At 35.4% G+C, this 24,337-nt stretch overlaps 2 protein-coding genes across 2 annotated transcripts in view; one reads left to right on the top strand and one right to left on the bottom strand.

Annotated features, from left to right (window-relative positions):
* LOC106665034 (tyrosine-protein phosphatase non-receptor type 13-like) overlaps window positions 1–24,337 on the top strand; it is a 56,382-nt gene that overhangs the window by 8,630 nt on the left and 23,415 nt on the right. The window lies entirely within an intron of this gene.
* Window positions 35–3,608, bottom strand: LOC106665036. Its single transcript, XM_014391190.2, has 2 exons — window positions 3,461–3,608; window positions 35–888 (listed from the first exon to the last, which is right to left on the bottom strand). Exons 1-2 carry the CDS (start codon window positions 3,494–3,496, stop codon window positions 184–186), a joined length of 741 nt encoding a protein of 246 aa, XP_014246676.1. The 5' UTR covers window positions 3,497–3,608; the 3' UTR covers window positions 35–183.

The following is a 24,337-nucleotide window of genomic DNA, read 5'->3' as shown; positions in this document are numbered from 1 at the left end:
TTATTTAATTTACATTGCATTGCACAAGTTGTTTAACATAAAACATGTTTTTTTTCTTGACTAACCATATTAGTATATATTAATATTTATGAAAGTGAAATAATTAAACTACTAAGTGTTATTTTTCGAGGGTCGTTTTTAATTTTGCTGTTTTCTTAAAGACTAAAATGTTTTAAAAAAATCTCATTTAGTATGAAGTAGGGTGCCATTTTCAAATGATTTCAACCGATCGCACAGATTTCGAACTGGCAAGGCGTCGCCCATTTGACAACATAATACATTAACTTTTTGCATATACAAGAACTGACGGATGTTACGTGCATTGATAATGTTATTTTCCGTAACTGTCCGAACCTTTTCCCACACGACGATTTTTTTCTCTTCCAAATCATTTATTTCCATATCCAATCGGTTCAGCTCTAGTTCCGCAGGGTAATGAACATACATGGAACAGTTGTGAACTCTATTATCACAATTTCCCGCCAATATTATGAATTCTTCGAATGCTGACAATCGAGATTCAATAGATAAAAGAGTATCGTCTACATACTTGAATAAATTCCAGACTGGCTGATGCGATAATTTGAAAATTAATCTATAATCATTTTTTGACATTTTAGCAGAATACTTTTCGTAACATTCATCGTTTGTTATAAAGTTGAAATTATTGTCAATTTGTTGTACGGTGTCGTTATAGCTCGGCAACATTTTTCCCAGAATGGAACTGACCGATTCGTTCAGGGTCTTCCAATGATATTTTGTTTGGCGAAAAATAATCTTTATCTCTTTCCATTTAGAGATGAGAGATGGATTTTTTTCTAATGTTGATTTAGTAATGTTTATGTCTGCGCTTGGTGGTAGTGCGTGATACTCGGTTACTGTCTCAAACTGAAAAAAAAAAAAAAATAATAATAAAGAATAGTTTTAGTTGTGTTTTAGTAGACTATCAAGGCTATGTTGAGTTTGAGCCAAAAATTTCAGTAAAACACTAGGTATAAATAAAAAGAGAGAGAATACTGGCTGTGTTAAATGATTAGCGCGCCAGTCCCACATGGAATTCTAGAATACTGGCCAAACACCTGGGATAACAATACAAAGAACAAGTTTACGAAATTGTAAAATTTGTTTAAATATAAGAAGACTGAACAACAAATAAGTAATGCACACTTGTCCAACTTCAGCAATGGAAATGGCACTGAGTTCGCCACCGTTGCCTATAAACGAAGACGGACAAAAGTGTTAACAGACTTTTAACAAAATTAAATAAAACCTGATAAATTTATGAAAAATACTGAATGAAATTGAAATCGAAAATGTTGATAGATCCTACCAAATGATGATGTTTGGTTGTATAAAAATGTTTCAACGCACATTAGATAACATAGATTCTCCTGATTAGCAACTGCTCAAGACGCTCTTCTTTTATTTCTATTTTTTGACAAATTTCTTTAAGGGGCCACAATTAATTTCTACTGCTATGCTAGTCAGACGGATCCAAATTAGGGCCGGGCGTTAGAAGCCCGAATTGTGGCGGAGCAAAACTTCTGGACCCCACACCATCAGTTTTCCAAGACTCGATCCATGCAATAGTATTCTCTGCACGAAATCAGGTAACTCTGATGCAGGTCCAGCAGTTCACGAGGGGGCTGAAGAACCTTTGGACCCGAACCGCACATCTGCACACACTAAAGCCGGGAACACACTTACCCGATGCGACGCTACCCGACGTCTTGCCATGTTTTGGTAGGGTGTGCACGTCTATGCGAAGTCAAGCGCCGTCACATAGTCACACAACGTGTATCACAAATCAATATCACAATCGCAACACCTCTTTTGTTCTTAATGTACTATTTTGAGCAAAACCTTGTAATAAATTGTTAGTTAAATTTTATGAGCACAACCATGTAATAAATTGTTAGTTAAATTTTATGAGCACAACCATGTAATAAATTGTTAGTTAAATTTTATGAGCACAACCATGTAATAAATTGTTTATTAAACTTAATTGTTTTAAATAAAGTATTCCGGTGTTTTGATAAATTTTCTGCCTAACTATCATAATTAAATAATTTTTATAAAAACGTATAAATTTTTGATCTCGTTTAATTTGGTTTACATTAAAATAGGAATTAATATAATGACAAAATTACCTATACTTAGTTTGAAATAAACTACAAAAAATATAAGTGTCTTGTTCTGAAGCTACTCGACGAAAATGGTGTAATTTTATGAGAAAAGTCATGAAATAAATTGTTAGTTACATTTTATGGGTCAAACCGTGTAATAAATTTTTAGTTAAATTCATTATAACAAAAAATGGTATTCCGGTGTTTTGGTCAATTTTCTACCAAACCATTAAAATTAATGAAAAATAACGAATGAATTTTTGTTCTCTGTTAATTTGGTTTATTTTAAAATAAGTATGTTGTAATTAATATAACGACAATAATACACATAGTTTGAAATAAAAATATGAGTGTTCGGTTCTTTTGTCTTCGACTGTACTCGATGCGACCCGTTGATAATCTGGACAGTGGGGTCGCATGCGTAGAGTAGGGTAGCGTAGCATAGCAAAGGTCAGATGTGCACGGGGGTAATACAATCTTATAGAAAAATAGACTGGATTTGCGTCGGTAGCCTCGAATGGCGTTGCATCGGGTGTGTTCCCGGCTTAAAGTACGCTAAAACCGGAACTTCTCTGATGGAGAAACGAATTCACTTGTCGAAAAAACCAAATTGGTTCGTTAACATCTCAACCAGGAAAAGAAACATATACCAATCTCTCTGTAGACAAAAAAATGTTAAAAGTGAACAAGAAACCTGCCACCCTGCCATGAAAAAGCAGAAAGATCGTAGCCCTATGTGACTGCAAAGCATTAGCCCGGAAATAGTACTGCCTCATCCTAAAGGTGATATTAACAAATTCAAATTCAGTAAAAAAATTGCCTTCTTTTGTTTAATTTTAAAATTCATATTTTTTAGATTTTCAATTTTCTTGGATTTACACTCCATATTTTACCCTGAAGAAGGTTTGTTTTGACTGATATCTACCATCTCAACTTAACAAAACAAAAGTTTGCAAGTACAGGTAAATAGAAGAAAAATTAAAGATCAAAAATTAACTGTAAAAGAAAATTCAAGCATTTTCCCTAACATGATCGGTTTGTAAAACACCACGATAACAATTTTAATTTGTCTTAATCAGAAAATCGTACAATTATTCGAGAATTATTAAATTGTATAATAATTTTTGTGAATTAAAATTTACAATTTCATGATTAGCTCTGGTTACATAAATAATATATCGGGAATCTATTTTCAGTGTGTTTTCATTTATTAAAAATAATTTATCAGGAAAATTTAAAATGAAACAAGATAGATTTAACTTTAAAAGTATTCATTAACATAAACTAACATATTTTTTATGTATTAATTGTGATATACATGTAAGAGGGCTTACCGCTATTAATATAAAAACCAAGCGTGAGAGCGACATCTAGGCAAAACTAGTATTATACTAACGTCGTATACTTTGTATTATTTCACTTTTAAGAAATTTGACCGATCGTCTCTTGGCAAGAGAACTCAGGCAAGTGGGGAAACAGAAATCTCGAGGCATTTTATTCCGTTGCAGAGAGGGGAGACAGAAATGGCTGATTTTCGGTTTTAGGAACTTGTAAACGTCGACAGTTCATGGTTTCTTATTTTATTTTCCTTCCTCCTGGAGTCACTGGAAGCTATACTTTACTACCTTCTACTGCGACGTATAATATCTACTCTATAATTCACTATTTACAAACCCCGAAAAATGAACTACTAGTTGAACACCTTCCAGGGTTCGTTTTTCCTTATTTCCCTAGGCGTTAGCATTTAGAATGAGTTTAACACTCGCCCTAAGACTTTTATTTTTGCCTTTGCCGATGACATCAATTCTCACAACAGATAAAGACCCCGTTGCAGCTTCCACGAAATTTTCAAAATCACTTACATCTACTTGGAAAAAACAACACCTTTATATTTCAACTTGCTTTTACCCGCGACTTCCTCCACGCGTGACTCTGTTTTTTGTACCTTTCTAATAGGATGCATACTGCTAGTTTGGGTTTCTAATATATGAGATTTTTTTTCCCCATCCACCTGAGGAAGACCCCATATCGGCGAGTGGCACTCTCAACACGGCACACAAGAATGGCACAATTATGCAGAAGACAAACACTTTGAGCCCTGAAGATGATCTCAATAAAGATCGAAACGTTGGCACGATGAAGAAAATGTTTTTCTAAAATCTACGTTACACCAAACCGCATCTCACGATATCTACATAATTATTAATTAACGGTCACAAAACATCACACATTAGAATTACTATTGAATTATATGGTTTAAAGTAAAAATCAAAGTTACAGGTTAAAAGTTGAACTTTGAAGCAAGCAATCTTTTAGTTCCACGATTTGATTAAATATCGGAAGAAGTTGAAGTTAAATATTGGAAGAAGAATTACCCTACATCTTCAATAGCGAGCGCGGCGGTTCAAAGATAAACATTTCTCATTTATTTTCCTTAAGTCTCCTCCTCTTTTATATATTTTTCGTTATTTCTAAATTGACACCTTGTAATATATTTAGATCATCAAAGGTGTTGATTGTATCAGTATAAGTTAAACAAAAGTTCTCTAATTCTTGAAGACAAGGTATATTTTTATTGTAAATCTCTCTTCCTAAGAAATTATACTAAAGATAATCAACGATTGAGTTAATAAAATTGCCAAATTTAAAATATAGCTTGCTGTGGTTAACCGAGTTGTTAGTTTATAAACGATTTTTCTGTATTTTGGTTTTCATACTACCTTCAAAAATAATAAACAAAAATTGAAAATTGATTGTTTCGATGGGTAAACTTTTTTATTTTCCCTTCACGTATTCCCTTTTTTAATTAAAATAGAGAATATTATGATTTTTTAATCATTGTTACGGAAAATTCGTAAGGTTTTCAAGAGCGATCGCGTTTTATTACGAATTTTCTTTTCTACAGGATCTGAAGATATTGTATAAGGAAGATGAAAACTCATTTCTTCTTCTTTACAATATTTTCCAATCCCTTTGAAAATCGCCGCAATGATTTAATCGACAAACATTCCTTTATTGGAGCCCATGATTTTGTTTGTCACATCGTAGGTCAAGACAAGTTTCGACGAATTTGATTTGGAGGCTGTAAATAAATAAACGGGAATTTTTAAAACCTTCGCCGTCCTCATCATGGCTAGCGTGTAGGTCTGTCTATAGTGGAACTATCAAACTATCAAACTAGAGTCTATCAAAGTGGAACTTTCTGTACAGGTCTACAGACCATCTTCGACACTATGGTTCCAGGAGTCCTACAACCCCCGGGGTAGTACGTTACCATCAATTCAAGGTAAACAAAAGTAATAAAAAGGGTAGCCAAGCAGCTACTATACAGCAGCACAAAATAAAAATATTATTAGCTCGAGAGTACTAAATTGCAAGACAAAACAAAATAGGTTAAATACTTTTTAAAAGGATAGTTCCTACTCACAGTAAGTTGTTTTGCAACGATCCGGATTTCGAGCCTTTTAGCTCATCATCAGGTTGAAGGACTTCTACAACCACGTCTCTCGACATGAATTGCCAAAGTTTTTGAGTATGATGATGAGCAAATGAGCGGATGATGAGCGAAAAGGCTCGAAATCCGGATAGTTGCAAAACAACTTACTGTGAGTAGGAACTATCCTTTTAAAAAGTATTGAACACCACACTCACTCCATAATTTATCCTTTCTACAAAATAGGTTAGTTATGCAAAACAGTCTCTCCCGAGTTCGTTCCAGAAAATGAAGATTAAAAGACGAACAAGAAGCAGAAAAAAGATCTAGCTGATGAGACCGCAACTCTTGGGTCACTAATCACCGAACATTTATTCGGGTACTTGGTTTACTACCCGCTAGGATGCTCTGTGTAAACTGTTTGAACACTTGATACGTTCGTTCGCTTTTCACAAGTTCCATCAATTCTGGAGGTCGTATATTGTGGAAAGTGTTTGGGCAGAAGAATATCATATGTCGTACGTCTTCAGAAACATGGCATAACTGGCAGTTTGGGGTATTAGCTCTTTTGAATTTGTGCACATAAACTGCAAAGTTTCCATGCCCCTTAAGCATTTGTGTGGATCAAAAATCTGGTTGCACCCATAATTTTTCGTTTATCAAATTCTTCTCTTCTTCAGTTCACTCGGTCTATGCATGGTAACAAATTGTCCATATGATCCCCTTAGGGACGGAATTTCAAAAAATCCTTTCTTAGCAGCTATCCGTGTCATTATAGGAACGCTCTGTCGAAATTTCATTTCTTTACATCCACCGGTTCGGTCTGTGCGTCGTCTGTCAGTCAGTCACGGAACTGTTTATATATAGCGGACCGCGGTAGCCGAGTGGTTAGCGTGAAATAGGGATGAGGCATGAGCATCTATGGTCGATGGTCGATGTTTAGAAAACATCGATGTTATTGCGCCGATGTTTAGAAAACATCGATGTTATTGCGTCGTGTTTTTTGACCATCGATGGTGGGCTTTCGATGTGTTATAAACTTTTTCAGTTTTTCCTAATTTCCGCTTTTGTGAATAGGGAATGACAATATCCTTCTGGTATGAAAGTGACCCATCACAACCTGGCAGGAGTTGTTCAATTTGTTGCCTTAGTGGCACATCTTTTCCCTCTGAACGATTATTTTCCAAAGCTGGACAGATTATTTGGAAAACCAGAAATCGCTTAGAGGATAAATTGGCTTTAAAGCTACGTTTTTGTTTTTTTTTTTACATTGCGTTCCGGAGAAGATATGGTAGTGTTTGATTGTAAAATTTGGATACATTAATTCTAATAATTTAAGGATATGGTTGATTTTCGTTACGTACTTGTTAAACCGTTACCTGTTTTTGAGCAAGAGAGTGGAATTGGTCTTGGATTATGGATGTTTTCCAAAGTATCGAAGAAAAACAGCAAGGCTATTTGGATAAAATTCACAGGCACAAAATACTTCAACAATAAACCTCTTTTATATAAAACGGACCGAGAGATCTACATACAACTATAAATGAAACCAAAGGCAAAAATAATTCCTAATAAATGTTATTAACAAAATGAACATAATTTATTAATCAAGCTCCTAATAAAGGTTCAGAAATGGCGAAGTTTGAAAAATTAGCCTTTGTTTCGAAAATGGCACATAAAAATAATGTATGCATATGAAAATAATTTGCGGTTTGAGTAATGAGTACTCAAAAAACCATGGTACGACCAACGATGGTGCGGTTCCAATCTTTAATCAATGGTGACCATCGAAGTTTTATCGATGCTCATCCCTAGCGTGAAACACTCTGCTCGTAGACCCCGCGGTCCTGGGTTCGATTCCCACCGTCGCCTCTGGACTTTTTTTCACGATACCTTACCCACCAATACACAAATAATCGTCTCCTTGGCTAATATGCATCGGTCATAAGGCCAATAGTGGCCGGGCTGTGTTATGTATAGGATACAGTCCGCTTTTCGGCAATAAAGTATAAATCCTTTATAACGAACTTAAGGGGACCATAAAATTGATTACTTTATAAGTGGAATTCACTATAAACAATATCTCGCTTATAGTGTACAGTTCGTTACATCTGAACATTTCATCCAATTGATAAACATGTAGGTTTGTAGCAGTTCATCGTCGTTTTCATTATATAAATAATTATATAATATATTCAGGTTTATGAGAAAATAGAAAATACATTCTAACCTACTAAAGTAATTTATTTACTTAAATGTTTTTAAACATTAATACATATGTCTATGTACGTAAAATGTGTATGTTGTTATTTGACTACAGTATAATTGTAGTATGTAATCTCTTATCTTTTTTTTTAGCCCGTATTATTTTTAAACTTTATGGCACTTATTCATGGCATTACTATGTCCCTACTTTATGATTTATGGCACTTTGGTTATAATTCCCGATATTTTAGAACGAGATATCCCCATTTCACTTGTCAATTAAACATTAATACATATGTCTATGTACGTAAAATGTGTATGTTGTTATTTGACTACAGTATAATTGTAGTATGTAATCTCTTCTTTTTTTTTAGCCCGTATTATTTTTAAACTTTATGGCACTTATTCATGGCATTACTATGTCCCTACTTTATGATTTATGGCACTTTGGTTATAATTCCCGATATTTTAGAACGAGATATCCCCATTTCACTTGTCAATTACCGCGAATTTTTCCTCAAGAGAAGAAACTTTAGGTTCTTTTAAATAGATTTTTTAAAGACATTTATAGTTATGAAGGGGGAAGGATCTTTCCTAGAAGCAATAGGCAGCTAGGGTTACTTTTACGTGCTGTTCGTTATAACCGATAGTTCGATATAAATGGTTCCTTATGACATTTCAAGAGACCGAAGATTTTGTACGTTATAGCCGGACACCGTTAAAACGGTGTTGTTATAAACATTTTCTACTGGGTATTGTTTTTCTCTGGCCGTGCGCCTTTTTGTTCTCGATATCTAACAGTTAGTCCTCTCAAAGAAGTATTTCTCCTTTTATTTTCATCACGAGAAAATTACCTCCCGAGAAGCGCGGTCTAAGTTTCACAGCCAAGGTGTCCACTGCGTTGGCCACGTGACAACTTAGTTGCCTCACATCGACAAAGTTGCCAAGTGATCTCCAACCTCCCATCACTGGTTGGACGCCTTTAATGCTTTACATGCGTCCATACGTCCTTCCAGGCGATGCTTTGTCACATCAGGCGTGTTTCGATGTTTCTGTTTTTTCACGACAGAGTTGGCAGGTGTCTGTTTCAGTTTTAACATTATTTTATTGCCTGCTGAGAGATTACAGTATTTTCCTGGTTAAGATGTTGAGGAACCAATTTGATTGTTTTTCTTCTTGTGAATTCATCTACTCTATAGTTCCATTTTATCTTCCTTTGGAGATGGCCCGGATCCATAAGGTATGAGGAATGTCCCTGATTTTGAAAGTTTTCTTTTAATCACCTCGTGCCCTGGTACCTAACATTAAGGTCACCTGCTTGGCGATTTTATCTGTGCACCTTCCACCTTCCAAACCCTTTTGAGAATTTCTTGTGCACAGAAAGACCTGGGTTTGGAAAACTGATGGTATGGGGCCCAGAGGTTTTCGGCTTCATGGATTTCCTATTTTGGACCCATATGTGTTTCACAGTAAGGCTCAAATCTACTAAATTCATCATTCAATTTTTACATTTGTATATTTTATTTTGGTTTTTATTTGGAAGAGTATCAATAGAATACTAGTCGAGCAAGAGAAATTAGTTATAGCCCCTTTATGAAATGTTCCAAAAAATATATTTAAAAAAGGAAAGGGTTGACCAGATGTTGGTCAGCATATTTCTCCTCAATTCCCAAAACAATCTTTACATTATAATTTTTTTAATTTATTTATTTATTTGTGGCCTATAAATACTTGTACATAACACAAATGTGATCACTGTATATTGTTCACCGCTCGGTCACAGCACTAACACAGATGCCAGCGCTGCACCCGGAGGACGCATGCCATGAGAAGCCAGCCAGTGCTGGCACTCATTTTAATAGATTAAGGGGCAAGGAGGACTCGGGGCCATCGTCGTTTTAGGCGACGTGGTGGATTCTTGGGATGGGAATATGTGGAGAGGGCTCTAGCGGTAGGGTTAGGATGGATCGATAGGTTGGTATGAAATTTTTGGAATCGGAAATGGATCAGTTCGTGGACAAAAGGAACGTTGAGGTCTTTGTGGATAGTGAGGTTAGAGACGTAAAAAGGAGCTTTGACGATTTGTGTGAGGACTTTTGATTGGAAGGACTGTATACGCTGGATATTGGATGGTTTGGAGGAACCCCACAGTTCAAGGACTGGATACGCTGGATATTGGATGGTTTGGCGGAACCCCACAGTTCCACACCGTATGTCCAAAGTGGTCGCAGTAAAGTCTTGGTAAAGTTTAGTGCTGATGGTCAACCCGGATTTTGGTCCTAGTAGTCTGCGTAATTGTCCAAGTCTTCTGTTGAGTTGTTGTCTTTTAAGTCTTATGTGGGGATTCCATGTCAGTCTGCTGTCAAGGTATATTCCTAGGTATTTGACTTGAGTGGAAGTCGGTATCTCTTCATTGTTGATGTATAGTGGAGGGCAAGACTGTTTGTTCAAAGTGAACGTACATTGGATGCACTTTTCTCCTTTTAATCTTGTCCTCCACTTTTTGCACCAACCTTCGATGAGCTCAAGGTGTTCTTGGATATTAGAGGTACCTTGGGTAGGATTCAAGTTAGAGGACAAAATTGCGGTATCATCCGCGTAGGTGGTAATGATGGTATTGGGGTGAGTAGGTACATCAGCAGTATAGATGGTATAAAGGATAGGCCTCCCTTGTGGGCACCGGCTTGTATCGGCCTAATTTCAGAGAACTCGTTACCGCACCTCACTCTGAAGCAGCGATCTGTTAGGTAGGATTTCAGGATAAAGTAATAAGGAGTGGGTAGGAAGCTTTTGAGTTTATAAAGTATGCCCGGGTGCCAGACCTGTCAAAAGCTTGTGCTATATCTAGGAGCGCACCCAGGCACATTATAAATAAAAATAAGAATGTCTATTAGTTGAAATGTTATGCAACCAATGGAAACTATTGTGGATTTGGTGGAGGTTTGTCAAAATTTTATATTTCAATTTCATCCAGTCATTATGCCATTATGCCAAGCCGTATTATTAATTTTGTCCTAAGAGTAGCACTTCTGTGTCATCGTCTGTATACAACGGCAGCAATCTCATTGCTGGGATTGGACAAGTCATGCTAAGCCTACTTGTCTATTTATTTTTTTGTAATTTCTTAAAATTATTCTTTGTATGCTATTCCAAGGTTTTTGGCTATTATTTTAGGGATCCATGTGTTTTACTACAAAATCTTGACCCACACTTGTGGTGGTTTCCTGTTGTTTTGCCTGTACGTTTCTTCCAGCTGAGCTTTTGATCTATTCGTATATACTTCCTTTCCCCGGAGTTATATTTTTTAAGTAGTCCTCTTAAAACGTTTAATACCAATCCTTGACACCTATAATATCATTCCCTCTCATCAATTCGGTTTCCGTCCCCAACACTCCACTATCCAACAATGCTTCAGAGTAGTCGACACCATCTCATCGGCCCTAGAAAAAAAGGAGTATTGCCTGGGCGCGTTCTTAGACATAGCACAGGCTTTCGACAGGGTCTGGCATCCAGGCATACTTTTTAAACTTAAGCGCTTCCTACCCTCCCATTATTACCTTTTAATGAAATCCTACCTAACTGACCGCTGTTTCAGAGTGAGGTGCGGCAATGAATTCTCAGAAGTCAAACAGACACAGGCCGGTATACCGCAAGGTAGTATCCTTGGTCCTGTCCTATATGTCATTTATACTGCTGACCTACCAACACATCCTGACACTATTATCACCACCTACGCGGACGACACCGCAATCCTATCCTGTAACTCGAATTCTGTCCAAGCTAACTCCAACATCCAGGAACACCTTGAGCTTATCGAAGACTGGTGTAAAAAATGGAGGACAAGACTGAACGAAGAAAAATGCACTCAGTGTACTTTTACGCTGAAAAAGCAGTCTTGCCCTCCATTGTACATCAACAACAAAGAGATACCAGTTTCCACTCAAGTCAAATACCTGGGACTATATCTCGACAGCAGACTGACGTGGAATCCCCTCACAAGACTTAAAAAACAGCAACTTAATACAAGACTTGGACTACTACGAAGACTTTTAAGACCGAAATCGACTTTGAGAATTAAGACAAAACTAACACTATACAAGACTTTACTAAGACCAATATGGACATATGGAGTAGAATTGTGGGGCACTGCCAAGCCTTCCAATATCCAGCGCATCCAGTCCTTCCAATCGAAAGTCCTTAGACAAATTGTTAAAGCACCCTATTATGTCACTAACCTCACTATCCACAAAGACCTCAACATTCCTTTTGCCAACGAACTAATCCAGTCCAGATTCCAAACCTTCCATACCAACCTTTCAAACCATCCTAACCATACGGCTCGAGCCCTATCCACTCATTCCCATCCTGACAACCCACCACGACGCCTCAACCGACGATGGCCTCGGGACTGAGTGCCAGCAATGGCTGGCTCCTCAAAGCATGTGTCCTACCGGTGCAGTGCTGGCATTAGTGCTAGTGTTGTGCTGTGTGATATTTCATGCATGTGTACATATTTGTATAGTATACAATTCTGTATAGGTAACAAATAAATAAATTAAATTTAAAAAAATTTTTTTTTTAAAGAGCTTAATTTTTTAATTTAATCTAAAAGCACCCTTTTTTTACTTTTTTGTATTACATAGATTAAAACTTATTTGAATATGTTGAATAGAATTAGTGTTGTTAATAGCATACTATGACGGGTCCTTCATTGACTTTTTAATTTGACACGCTGTCCACTCCACAATTTACAGAACCAATAAGGGGTTTCATATTTTGAGAATTCTTGTTGGTATTGGCAGGATGCTTCCTTGGGATATCCTGTTGGTTTTTGCCTCCGAATTGTCAATGAAGGTCAATATAACATTCCATGGCGTTTCTAACATACCATGGCGATTTCACCATATATCTGGGAGTAAACACAGAAGATATTGTTAGTGACGACGGAGAGGATTTAGCGCATGATAAAGCGCAGGCCTTACAAATATTTAATACTAAAACAAAGTGCAGTAATTTTTCCTCTGGGTATTTATTTATCTATTGCAGTTTTAATTATAAGTGACGTTTGCATTTTACAATACGGAGTATTTAAAGAAGAAACGAAAACCTCTTTGTCCCTTATTAATAAAAGAACTTTGCTTGGCGCTTGATCTAAATGAGATGAAAAGAGGCTTCAATCAGAGCTTGAAGAATATAAAGAATACACAATTTCTATAGGCCTTAATAAAGGGCAACATCCTTAGATATGACAGAAATGAAGCTTATTTACTGGTGGCCCTTTCGTAATGAAGTCTAAGCTTTCTGGTATCCCGAGATCTCCTCCCCCTCCTCGTGTTCCTTCACGACTTTTTTGTCATTCCTACCCTTCTACCATTCCTTTTCAGCCTTTTGTATAAAGGAAAACATGTCACAGACTATCGAAGCCTATATCTTTCTTAGTTTTCTTCGGTTGATTGGGTTTCCTTCTTTCTCCAAAAAAAGTTTCTAGCTGTTATCAGTGTCCGCGCCGAACCCAAAACTCTCCGTAATCGAAAACACGGTGAATATTTGTATATATTTCAAAAGTGGCATAATGTGTATTTTCTTCCAAATTTTGAGATCAAATTTATATGACCAATAGCTCAAAAATGTCGGACATATTGCCTCATGGCCCTTATATTTCATTGTGAGAGAAGCCGGTTATGACAAAACAACATAATTTATTGAAATTGTAAAAAAATCATTTATGCAAAAGGGGAAATGTATTTGAGAAGAGAATTGGCAAAATTATAAGGGGTAATTTTTTAAAATTATTATTCGATAAGTTGTTTAACTTTTAAACAGAAAATGTACACTTTTCACTAACAAAGGGAAAAAATTGACGTGATATCATCTATTTTATTGAAACAATATTTAGTAATAGTCATAAATTTTATAATCGTGTTCGAGCGACCTGAGAGCCCGGAAAAATTTATTTTTGAACGGCAGATGTAGAAATACATCATTTTGACGGAACGACGAAGCAAAGGCTAAAATATATTTATATAACTAGTTTGGAGTTGTCGGTTTAGTTCTTAGTTTTCCCCACTTATAACTCCTTAATGTTGTTCACATAAGCGGAAAGATGAGAAATTAAACTTTTTTTTTATAATGTTGAATATGGATAAAATCCGGAGGAGTTATGCATTTTAAATGGAACTCCGGTCATTGGTTAAAAATGAATCCGCCCCAGCTGATCTAGCCCAAAAACGTCTAATTTTTGAAAATAAAAATTCGTATTTAACTGCTATAAGTGGTGCTTCAAAAGACGCCTAGTTGTTGAAAATGATTTTTGACCTATTTTACTGGAAGCGTTCTTGATTTTTTGTGACTTTTTATATATGTAATATTATTTGATACCATCCGGCAATCTTGGTTTCCGTAAATAATTAATGGAATAATTGGGCGTAAAACATAAACGGTTGTAGGTTTTTTAATTATTTTATACTTTATAACGACATAAAAGCTAAATTTATAGACAAAGGCTGAACGTAGAACCTTGTACCCGTCCTACTGTTGTAATGGATATTCCATAAAATCCATAGAGTGCTTATGAGTTTTTAAGTGGTCCTTGTGAGGATTTTTTTTTCAATATACTTTTCTACAATTTAAATAATAGTTAAAATCTGTATTCAATCCTCGGGATCAAAATAGTTTTTCTTCTTCTTATTATTATTATATTTATATAAAATGTATATAATACATTATGTATAATATACATACATATTTCTTATAAAATTTAATGTTATACATTCCTGCAAATTAGATGAAAATAAATAAAATCAATCTATCTATCTCAGAATAAGTAGAATTCCGGATATCAGAGAAAATTAAATTTCGCTTAGCCAATGCCGATATCTAAACATGAACGGTGGTAGGTTTTTTGTATTATTTCATCCTTATTTTTATCATATATAATGTCATAAAAGCTAAATTTATAGACAAAGGCTGAACATACAACCTTGTACCTGAACAACTGTTGTAATGCCGGGGATATTCCATAAAATCCATAGAGGGGCTTATGAATTTTTAAGTGGACCTTGTGGGTTATTTTAAATATAATTTTCCACAATTTACATAATAGTACATAATACATAAAATCTGTATTCAATCCTCGAGAACAAAATAGGTTTTTATTATATATATTAATATTTCTTATAAAATTTAATGTTATACATTTCTGCAAATTTCGTAAAAATAAATAAAATCTATCCATCTATCTAAGAATAAGTGGAATTCTGGATATCAGAGAAAATTAAATTTCGCTTGGCCAATGCAGATATCTATTCCTGTTGGTATAAAAATTGTTATTTAAGGTTTATAAAGGGTGCTTAAAACGAATCCCATTTGTTTATAAAAATAGTACTTTGGCCTAATATCCTGGAAGCATTCGTAAGTATTTTTTGTGAGCTTATATAAAAAATAAAAGATATGGTCTCGTATTTTTACGCTGCCTATTTTATTATAAAACTAAGTATGGTCCCAAAAGTAATTTTTACGTAGGTTCTATTAGAATTGTAATAAGTGAGGCGTTGTAAGTCGTGTGTGCACTTTGTATTATCATTGAAAGCAGGTCATTGCTACAAACCAAAGGTAGGTCTTTTAACAGGCATTTTTATTAGTTTTTCTGTTGAGTAATCATCTGTCCAGCGGCCGACGTCACCACATCGAAATGCTGATTTTATTCCTTGTGCATGAAAAATAACACTGCGTCATTAATATTTACACACTGAAAAACAAAAAACCTGACGCTTGCATTTGTTTATCTTCCATAATAACTAGGTATTAAGGTTAGTACATTAAGAGTTGACTTAAAACTTAAACATAACATTAATATCTTGTTGTTTACCTTCAAAGAGTGTTGCGAATTATTTTAAACTCTTTAAATTAAAAATAAACAAAATCATTCAATTTCATGCTTTCCTGAGCCAACTTGTGGAATGAGTTAATTGGGTTTTTAATTTTTTCAATGAAACAATAAATTGGAGTAAACGATTAATTATTAATTGTTTTTCATAAAAACAAGTTTGAAGGTGCTTTGGCCAACGAAGTCATGGGTGTGCCGTGCAGCTGCTCGGGGCTTGTGGAAATCTGGAAGAGAAGATTGGTCTGTTAGACAAGTTTTATTGAAACGATAAACCTTCATTTAGCCGCTTCCTTGATAGGTAGACAAACCAAAGCGGCCCGGAATGTAAGGGTGAGCACCGACACATTCATCAGAAGAAGGGTGGATCCAGGTTGGTCATCGGGTGGGTGGGTATGGTATGGCCAAAAAGGATACTAAGAAGCGGGGTTTGCAGGCACTGCAGCCTTCTGACTTATTGCACCTTTCTAGTTCCTTAGTTCAGTGCGATAGACTTTATCCTTCTCCTTAAAAGTATCAGGTCATTGACTGTCGCTGCTGCAATTTGATTCCCTATGGTTTTTCCGTACGTTAGGGTATATCTCCATTGAGCTATTGCTTCGCATTTGAAGATGATATGAGTGGCTGTTTCATCCTCCTCAGTACATAATCTGCAAATGGGATCATCGTTGTATATACCCATGTTGTGTAGATATTTCCTCAGATGCAAGAGACCGGTTAGTAGTCCTATCACTCCTCTGAGTTTAGCCCTCTCCAGCCTTGGTGAGGGTTGTTTCATCATAAGTTTACTATTACCACTTCTCCTTTTGTGTTGTTTGGATCCATTCTGCGATGGAGGATTCTATATTTGTTTTTGTTATCCCAAGTATAGGTTCAGGGTATTGTAGATCCTCCTCTGGCCAGACTGTCTGGTTTGTCGTTACCCAAAATTCCCCTGTGCCCTGGCATCTAAGATGTCATCAGGTTGTTGTGTTTCCCCAGATTTTGGAGATTTTGGATACATTCACTGACTAATTTTGATGTGATTCTTTTACATGCTTTAATGACTGCTTGGCTATCAGATCTTATAAGGATTTTTTTTTGCCAGTGTAACCTCTTTTAAGATTTTCCAGGGCACAAGCATTGATGGCATGTATTTCTGCTTGAAAGACCAAAGTTTACTTCCCTAGTTCCAGGTTGGTCATCGGGGGGGGGGGGTAAATTTTTGATATTTTTAAGGCAAGAAGACCTAAACACGTGCCAATCGAGAGAAACCCCTATACATCGTTGTTCGGCCCAACGCAATTCTTTTTCCTCCTTCAAAGGGAAAAACTGAAAAAAACCTGTTTTAAAAGTTTAAATACTTTAATTTCAAAAAGGAACATATTTTTCTATACTTCCCAAATGGTTTTCTGTCATAGTCTGCAGTGTAAATGTTTTTAGTCACCAACATTAATGAATACAAAAAATTCGTCAACTTAGAGGTTATAATATCGAGAGATGGAATAAGAAGATTAGAGGCAGAAATCAAAAAAGCACCAGAAGGACATGTCTGATCACGAAAAAAATTATGGTATGCAACGTAAGTTTTTAGCCCAATACATAAACGAACAAAAAAAAAAAACCTCACGGCAGTAAGCAGTATGGTAGATTTCTTTCTGTTCCGGAATCAATGCAGCGGTGCTAAAAACTAGCTACTTTAAAAATTATTGAATAATTTGAAAATCATGGGTATATATTATTATTTATTTTATACAAAACGTAATATCATAAACATATTGCAATAGGATAAAAAATTAATAAATTGTTTTTGTTTCGTATTAACAGCTAGCTTTAATTAAATTAAATTCGGCCCATTTTTTCCGACACCACTGAAAATAATGAAAATAAAATAATGGTTTACTAGTTAACTACCCAATTTGAAATTTTATTTTAGGTATATAATTAATTATTTTCTCGCGGGACTTCTCTATTACTTTTTGGTAACAATTGGCGATTTACGGAAAAAAAAACGTGTGATGGTTACGCCATATTTATTAATAATTTACACAATTTTAATAACTTGTGCTTTTTACCGTGCTTTTTCTGTTAATTTAAAAGAAATCGTGGCATATTTGTAACAAAAAATTAAGAAACACCTACGGTTTCATTTTATTATAGAAAAGAAATTAATTTGATCTTTTAAACGAAAGAAATTAGGTTTGAAAGTACTGTATTTGAGAAAAAATACTGATTAATTTTTTTTTCAAATTATGATAACATTTAAAATACTGCTTGGATTTGAGCCAAACCGAGCTTAAAAGTTACAGGAAGAAGCCAGCTTAAAATCCATACCAAAAATGTGAAAATCCAATAACGAGTGGCCTACCTAGGAGGGAGTGAAGTTAAACAAACCGAGCTGATTGTTGTACGGGAGAAAACGCAAAAATTTTGATTGATTTTTTTACTTTCATCCCCTATAACTCTGCGACCCCAATCGATTTGGCTGAAAAATCCCAACCGTCCTTATAGGATTCTTTATCACCCTGCCAAATTTCATTGCAATGCCATCAAAAATGTGGCCGCTAGAGAGCGCTAGATTTTTGAATGAAATCTACCTAAAATTAAACATCAACTTACAGGTTTCTTGATACCAAATCGATCGAAGTATCGAACTGGAGAAAACATAACCAGTTAAAAGGAAACTGATTTAATTTAGGTAAGGTTTATCAGAGGTTACAGATTGAGGTTTTATAATTCTGAAACTTAAGCCTCTTTAAGTCTAAACTAAGACATATTACATATAACACTTAACATCTTCACTTGGCACGGATGGGGGGGGGGGTTAATTCCCTTTTACACCCCACCTGGATCCGCCACTGCAACAGAAATGTGTAGTATTTAGTGACTAATGATTACTAGTGACTAGTGATTAATGATTATTTGTAGAACGTGAGATGCGGTCTTGTGTGATGTAGGTCGCTTAATATTGAGAGACTTTGAGAGGAACAGGTCGCTTCGAGAGCTAAGCTTTCATAAGGAATGGCCTGTTGGAATGGAGTGTCATCGCTATCGGGCTGGCTTAGTGTACGTATATTCCTTATTGGAAAGAGCAAAGAGGACGAGATGAGAGCAAGGATATAGCCAAACCAGAGTGATGAGAAAACAAGCAAGACTTGAGGTCACTTCCATCGTCTGCCATGTCTAGAGCCTTATCGTATAAAACTTAATAGATCCTAATAATTACATTTTTTTACTGAAAACCCATCATTGAGGACGTGGTATTTCCTGACGCGAAGAAAAAATGAAGGAATTCACGTAATTAGCATTTATTTCGTGAGCTCTGATAAGATGCCATCAAGTTCAAGGAATATTTTCGGATGACCATGGATACATTCGATTATTTGCTTGATAAAAATCAATCAAAGTTGACCAGGAATTGAACAAATTTTCAAGTTAGTGCCATGAGCGGGATTCGAACCCACGACCTTCGGCTAAATACGACGCTGCTCTACCACTTGAGCTATCGTGACTTCGATCCACTCGGACACCAACTTCCCATCTCAACCCCACCTTTTGAATTTTCCCTCCCTTTTGGCAATTTTCGAAATTCAACAGACAAAACAAGTGTTTGATTTCGCCGCATTGCTCTACGCTCCTGCTCTTTACTCTCTGTTCGTTCCTCTCTGTCCGTTGCTTAGGTATTGTATCATCAGAGAACACCCGCGAGAAAAAACAAGTAAACTAATAGAATGGAAAATCGGGACATTCTTACTCGAGTCTTCTTCCCGAACGGACCTCATCCTTATTCCGTATAATTTAAACTATATTTATGGATCCCAGGCCCTGAAGATGATCTCAATAAAGGTCGAAACGTTGGCACGATAAAGAAAATGTCTTTCTAAGCCTACGTAACACAAGACGGCATCTCACGATCTCCAAATATATTCATCAGAAGGCTTCGTGAGGACGACCTAGTCTTTAGACGTCCTGCATCAGTCGCAAATCAATATCTTGCTTGGAAATTGAAGGATTGGGGGGGGGTTAGCTTTCTTTTCACAGATGAGTGCCGGTTTGGTTTATGGCAATCAGATAACAGATTATCAGATACAACCTTTTCCAAGACAGTCATTTCTGTTGTTTGGTGGAATCACAGCAATGTTCACGTCCGTACCGAACTGTTTCTTATACAGAATGGATCTTTGACTTCACTAGCATACAATGAAGAAGTACTGAAAGTGTGATTTATTGAGGACAACTTCGTGTTAATGCGAATTGTCATCCATTACTTGAATGATGTAAGGTACCACAATGAATTTGCCCGAATGTCCTGCTGACATGAATCCTATGGAACACATATGGAATATTTTGAAGACTGAAGAGACGTTGAGGCGTCTTTAGCAAGCATTGAACTGCGTCAAATCCCTTGTTGAAGAACGGGATTCTGTTTCACAAAAATAAATCTGATCGCTTATTTACTCAATGCTTAGGATAATTAAAGCCCTTCGTGAGATCAGAGACGTAATACGCCTTATTAAGAGCAAAACTAGGTGATCAATTATTAATTAAATCTTAATCCGTTACTAATTGATTTTCATGTACTTTGGCGAATTTTCTTACAAATCATCGTAATCAGTAATAAATTAATAATAATTGAAACGTATGGCTATATACTATATACTAAATGAAATTAAAAATATAAATCCTAGTACCATTCAGTAGTATATTCCATATTACTAGTATATTACCATATTATTAGTATAGTACCACACTAGTATATTACCATACTAGTACACTATAGTACCATATTGCTAGTATATTGTATCACAAAAATAAATGGAATGGCCACATCCTTGATCTCTTATTTGATATAAAGAGAATTATCTTTACAAATATATTCATTCATTATATTACAAANTATATATATATATGTGGAAAAAAACTTACAAAGTCATTTAATTTTTCATCTACCTTTACCAAGTTCCAAACATCACGTAATTTGTAAGTTAAGTAAGCCAAATTGATTACTACCAATAAAAAAATGTCATTTTATAAAGAATTAATTTAGTATAAAATTTAATTCATTAGAATTCGTGGTCCGATGGACCGAATAACTTTTTTCAATTAATTCATCTTTATGTAAGGTTTTCAGTTGAGATGAAAAAAAGTTAATGGCACGAGCGGGATTCGAACCCACGACCCTCAGCTAAATACGCCGCTGCTCTAACCACTTGAGCTATGAGTTAGATCCCCTGGGACACTAACTTCCTATCTCAACCCCACCTTTTGAATTTTCCCTCTTTTTTGCCATTTTTTAAATGTCGTGTAATCTATTCGATTCTCGGCGACAAATGAAATGGCCACGGAGAGCTTTCGTGATGATATACTTTATGTTACCTATTAAATTTATTAGAGTTCGAGGTCCGATTGACCGAATAACGTTTTTAATTAATTCATTTTAATGTAAGGTATTGGTCGAGATAAAAAAGTTAGTGTCATGAGCGGGATTCGAACCCACGACCCTCGGCTAAATAAAAAAATCCGTTCGAATTTTTCCTCCTTTTTGCCATTTTTCAAAATTGAATTGGTGGGATTGAGATGGGAAGTTAGTGCCCGAGGGGATCGAAGTCACGATAGCTCAAGTGGTAGAGAAGCAGCCTATTTAGCCGAGGGTCGTGGGATCGAATCACGCTCGTGACTCTGACATTTTTTATAAATATTAATTAAATATTAATTAATTTAATGTTCTGATTTGTTGTTTGATTAATAACTTCACTTGTTTTGAGTGGGGATCGCTTAGCCGATTGGTCGGAGTGATAGTGATACTCTTGGCTCATAGACCTCACAGTCGTCGGTTCACTTTTCTCAATTTTGTCTATTAATCTGGCATCTGTGCGTTTTAATGGCAGCTCGTCATACATTTATTTTAACCCGCCTGCAAATTGGAAAATTCCCGTTGTGAAATAGAAAACCCAATTAAAATATTTGAGCTATAAACGATATAATCACGCACAACCGGGTCGCCGTCAGACAAACAGTTTCGTTTGTTTTTTTCCCTTTGGGAGATGATGAACGATCCTTGTCGATCATGCTATCGATTAAGCCCTGCACAATTCTCCAATTATATTTAAATCGGGCGGAAGATGGATTGCCGAGCTCTTCTTTTCATTTTATCTTGGGTATAATGTTCGAACTCGAGCCTCGTATATTATTTTCTTATCCATGCGATAAGGTCGACGTGCGTTAGTATTCAAAAAATAATTATCTATAGGAAATGTGATATTTCACAGTAGTACAGGGTTGTTTTTTTTTTTACTCTGAAGGTTATTAATGGTTTTTATTGAGTTTTACCTACGCACGTTTAATCATCTTCATTTGTGTTTTTTCTTATGAAGAGTAAGTAGTTTCTATCCACTTTTTGCGAAAAAATACTGTAACGAGAACAAGATACATAGAAAACAAGATATGAAAAATACAATAAAAGTTCTGACTAGGCGGAAACAAAAATAACCTTTCGATCTTTATTTATTAATAACTAGCTTTATAACCCGTCGTTGCGCAGGGGGATGATAAAAAGTGTTATTTAACACCTTATTTTGAATATCCATATTGCTATATATCTACTCACACAGAGTGCAACGTCTTTCCATGTTCGAGCAAAGTGCCAATGAATGCAAAGCGACGAAATTAACCAAGTTTAGTCACTCTTCCATCCAGCCCGTGATAATTACGAAAATCTGTAAGTTTGGACACCTGTATAATTTTGGAGAAATGTTCTATAGTTTTCTAGATGTGCGATTAATAATATTAATCTTTTTATGTAAGGGTTTGGTTGAAACGAAAAAGTCTTTGTCACGAGCGGGATTCGAACCCAAGACCCTCGGCTAAATAGGCCGCTGCTCTACCACTTGAGCTATCGTAAAAAGGCCCGACTGGACAGCTGACAGCTGAGAAAACAGATGTGAAAATGGACGCCACAAATTCCTGAATTCTCTCTTCTTTTTTTTTTAAATCCTATCGCCCATTGTTATGTGTCCATTTTATATTCTCTTAACTCGCCCGGCACTAATAAGTTTGAAAGTTTCATCGAATTCGGTGGTTCAGAGGTTTTCTTTTATTTATATATATATATATATATATATATATATATATACAGATTTGTTACTTTTTGTTGCCAAGTTCTGTTTAGTCTTCATTCTGACAGTATGCTGCTGTCTTCCTATATAAATCTAAACTTTAATAAAAGCCTTTAACGTTTTAAAAATTTTCTTTACTAGATTCAAAATTGCATCATTCTCCGATTTCAGCCTCTTCTTTAAAGGGTTAAAAATGCTAAATGAAACACGTCAGGGAGACCTTTCTTTATAAAAAAATTCTTATTGATGTGTAATTTAGAAATTTAGAAAGATAAGTAGCATAGCTTATTTTCTCATAACGGCTTGGAAGAGGAGCCAGTTAATTAGACAAGTGCTTTTCGCATAAATTTACTTCAGGGGCTAAGAGGATCGCAGCCGGTGAAGGGAAAAAAGGGGCCTCGTTAATATTTTTCTTGGCTTTCTTCTGGGTCAAATGCCACTAAAAAAGTCTAGTCATTTTATATGAGCCCTCTGGCTCTGGAAACCTTTTGTTTATAATCCTCTTTATCGTCATCAAATGAAAGCAAGGACTTAGTTTGTTTACTTCCCATTATGGATGGGTCGTGACTTATAAATGGACCGGCCGTAATTGGAAAATATGCCTTGGGACAATTTATACAGACAGAAACTCGTGTTATTTTGTTTTCTCAAATAAATATTTTGCATCTCAAAATTACAAATATAAGTAATTCGCTATAAATTATTTTTATATAAGCTGGCATTCAATTTTGCATTCTTGGAGGCAAGATAATACTGTTTCTTTCGACTGTAGCATAGAATATAGTAAAATAGTTAGGACCTACAAGGAAAATTTATAAAATAATCCTAACCCTTGAGATTACACAATATTAAATATATATATATATATATATATATATATAAAACTTTAAATACGATATAAGTCTTGTTTGGGAAGTTCACTCCTCATCTTTTAAGTATGACACTTAAAGTCGTTTTATGCGTATTGTTTTAAATCCATATATGTTTAGAGTTCACAATTGAACATATTAATTATGAAAAAGTCAGTGTCACTAGCGGGATTCGAACCAATTGAAGATTGAAAAAAAAAAAAGTAAAAAGAGAGACAATTCGAAAGGTTGTAAGATTGGGGTGAGGAGTTGGTGTCCAAATGGATCGTGATAGAGCAGCGGCGTATTTAGCCGAAGGTCGTGGGTTCGAATCCCACTCGTGGCACTAACTTTTTCATTCCAATCTTACAAATCTTACATATGAAAATTAATTAATTGAAAGAAATAATTTGGTCAATAGATCACTAAATATAACGAATTAAAAATATTCTTAGCAGAGCTACATGAAATTTTTATTTAATAATGTTTCATTAAAATGAATAATAAACAATTATAGCTTTATATATTATCTAATCATCCATAATCTTTACAACTTTATTTAATGTTCATTCATTCCTTAGAGTTTGCAAGAAGTTCAGCAGGTGTGATCAGGTTTAGGATAAAATTTGTCCAATTTTTGGTCAACTTTGATTAATTTTTGTCAAGCAAATAATCGAATGGTCATCCGAAAATATTCCTTGAACGTAACGGCATCTTGTCGGAGCTCACGAAATAAATGTTAATTACGT

This window comes from Cimex lectularius, unplaced genomic scaffold (genome assembly GCF_000648675.2).
Source record: "Cimex lectularius strain Harlan isolate CLEC.00 unplaced genomic scaffold, Clec_2.1 scaffold418, whole genome shotgun sequence".
NCBI classification, from domain to species: Eukaryota; Metazoa; Arthropoda; class Insecta; order Hemiptera; family Cimicidae; genus Cimex; species Cimex lectularius.
This window is presented reverse-complemented; position numbering and strand designations above follow the sequence as displayed.

Coding starts and splice junctions, on each gene's coding strand:
- LOC106665036 (XM_014391190.2), bottom strand. CDS start 3,496: ATGTCGCTCTCACGCTTGGTTTTTATATTAATAGCG. Junction 889..3,460: donor TGGTTTTTATATTAATAGCG/GTAAGCCCTCTT, acceptor TTTTTTTTTCAG/TTTGAGACAGTAACCGAGTA.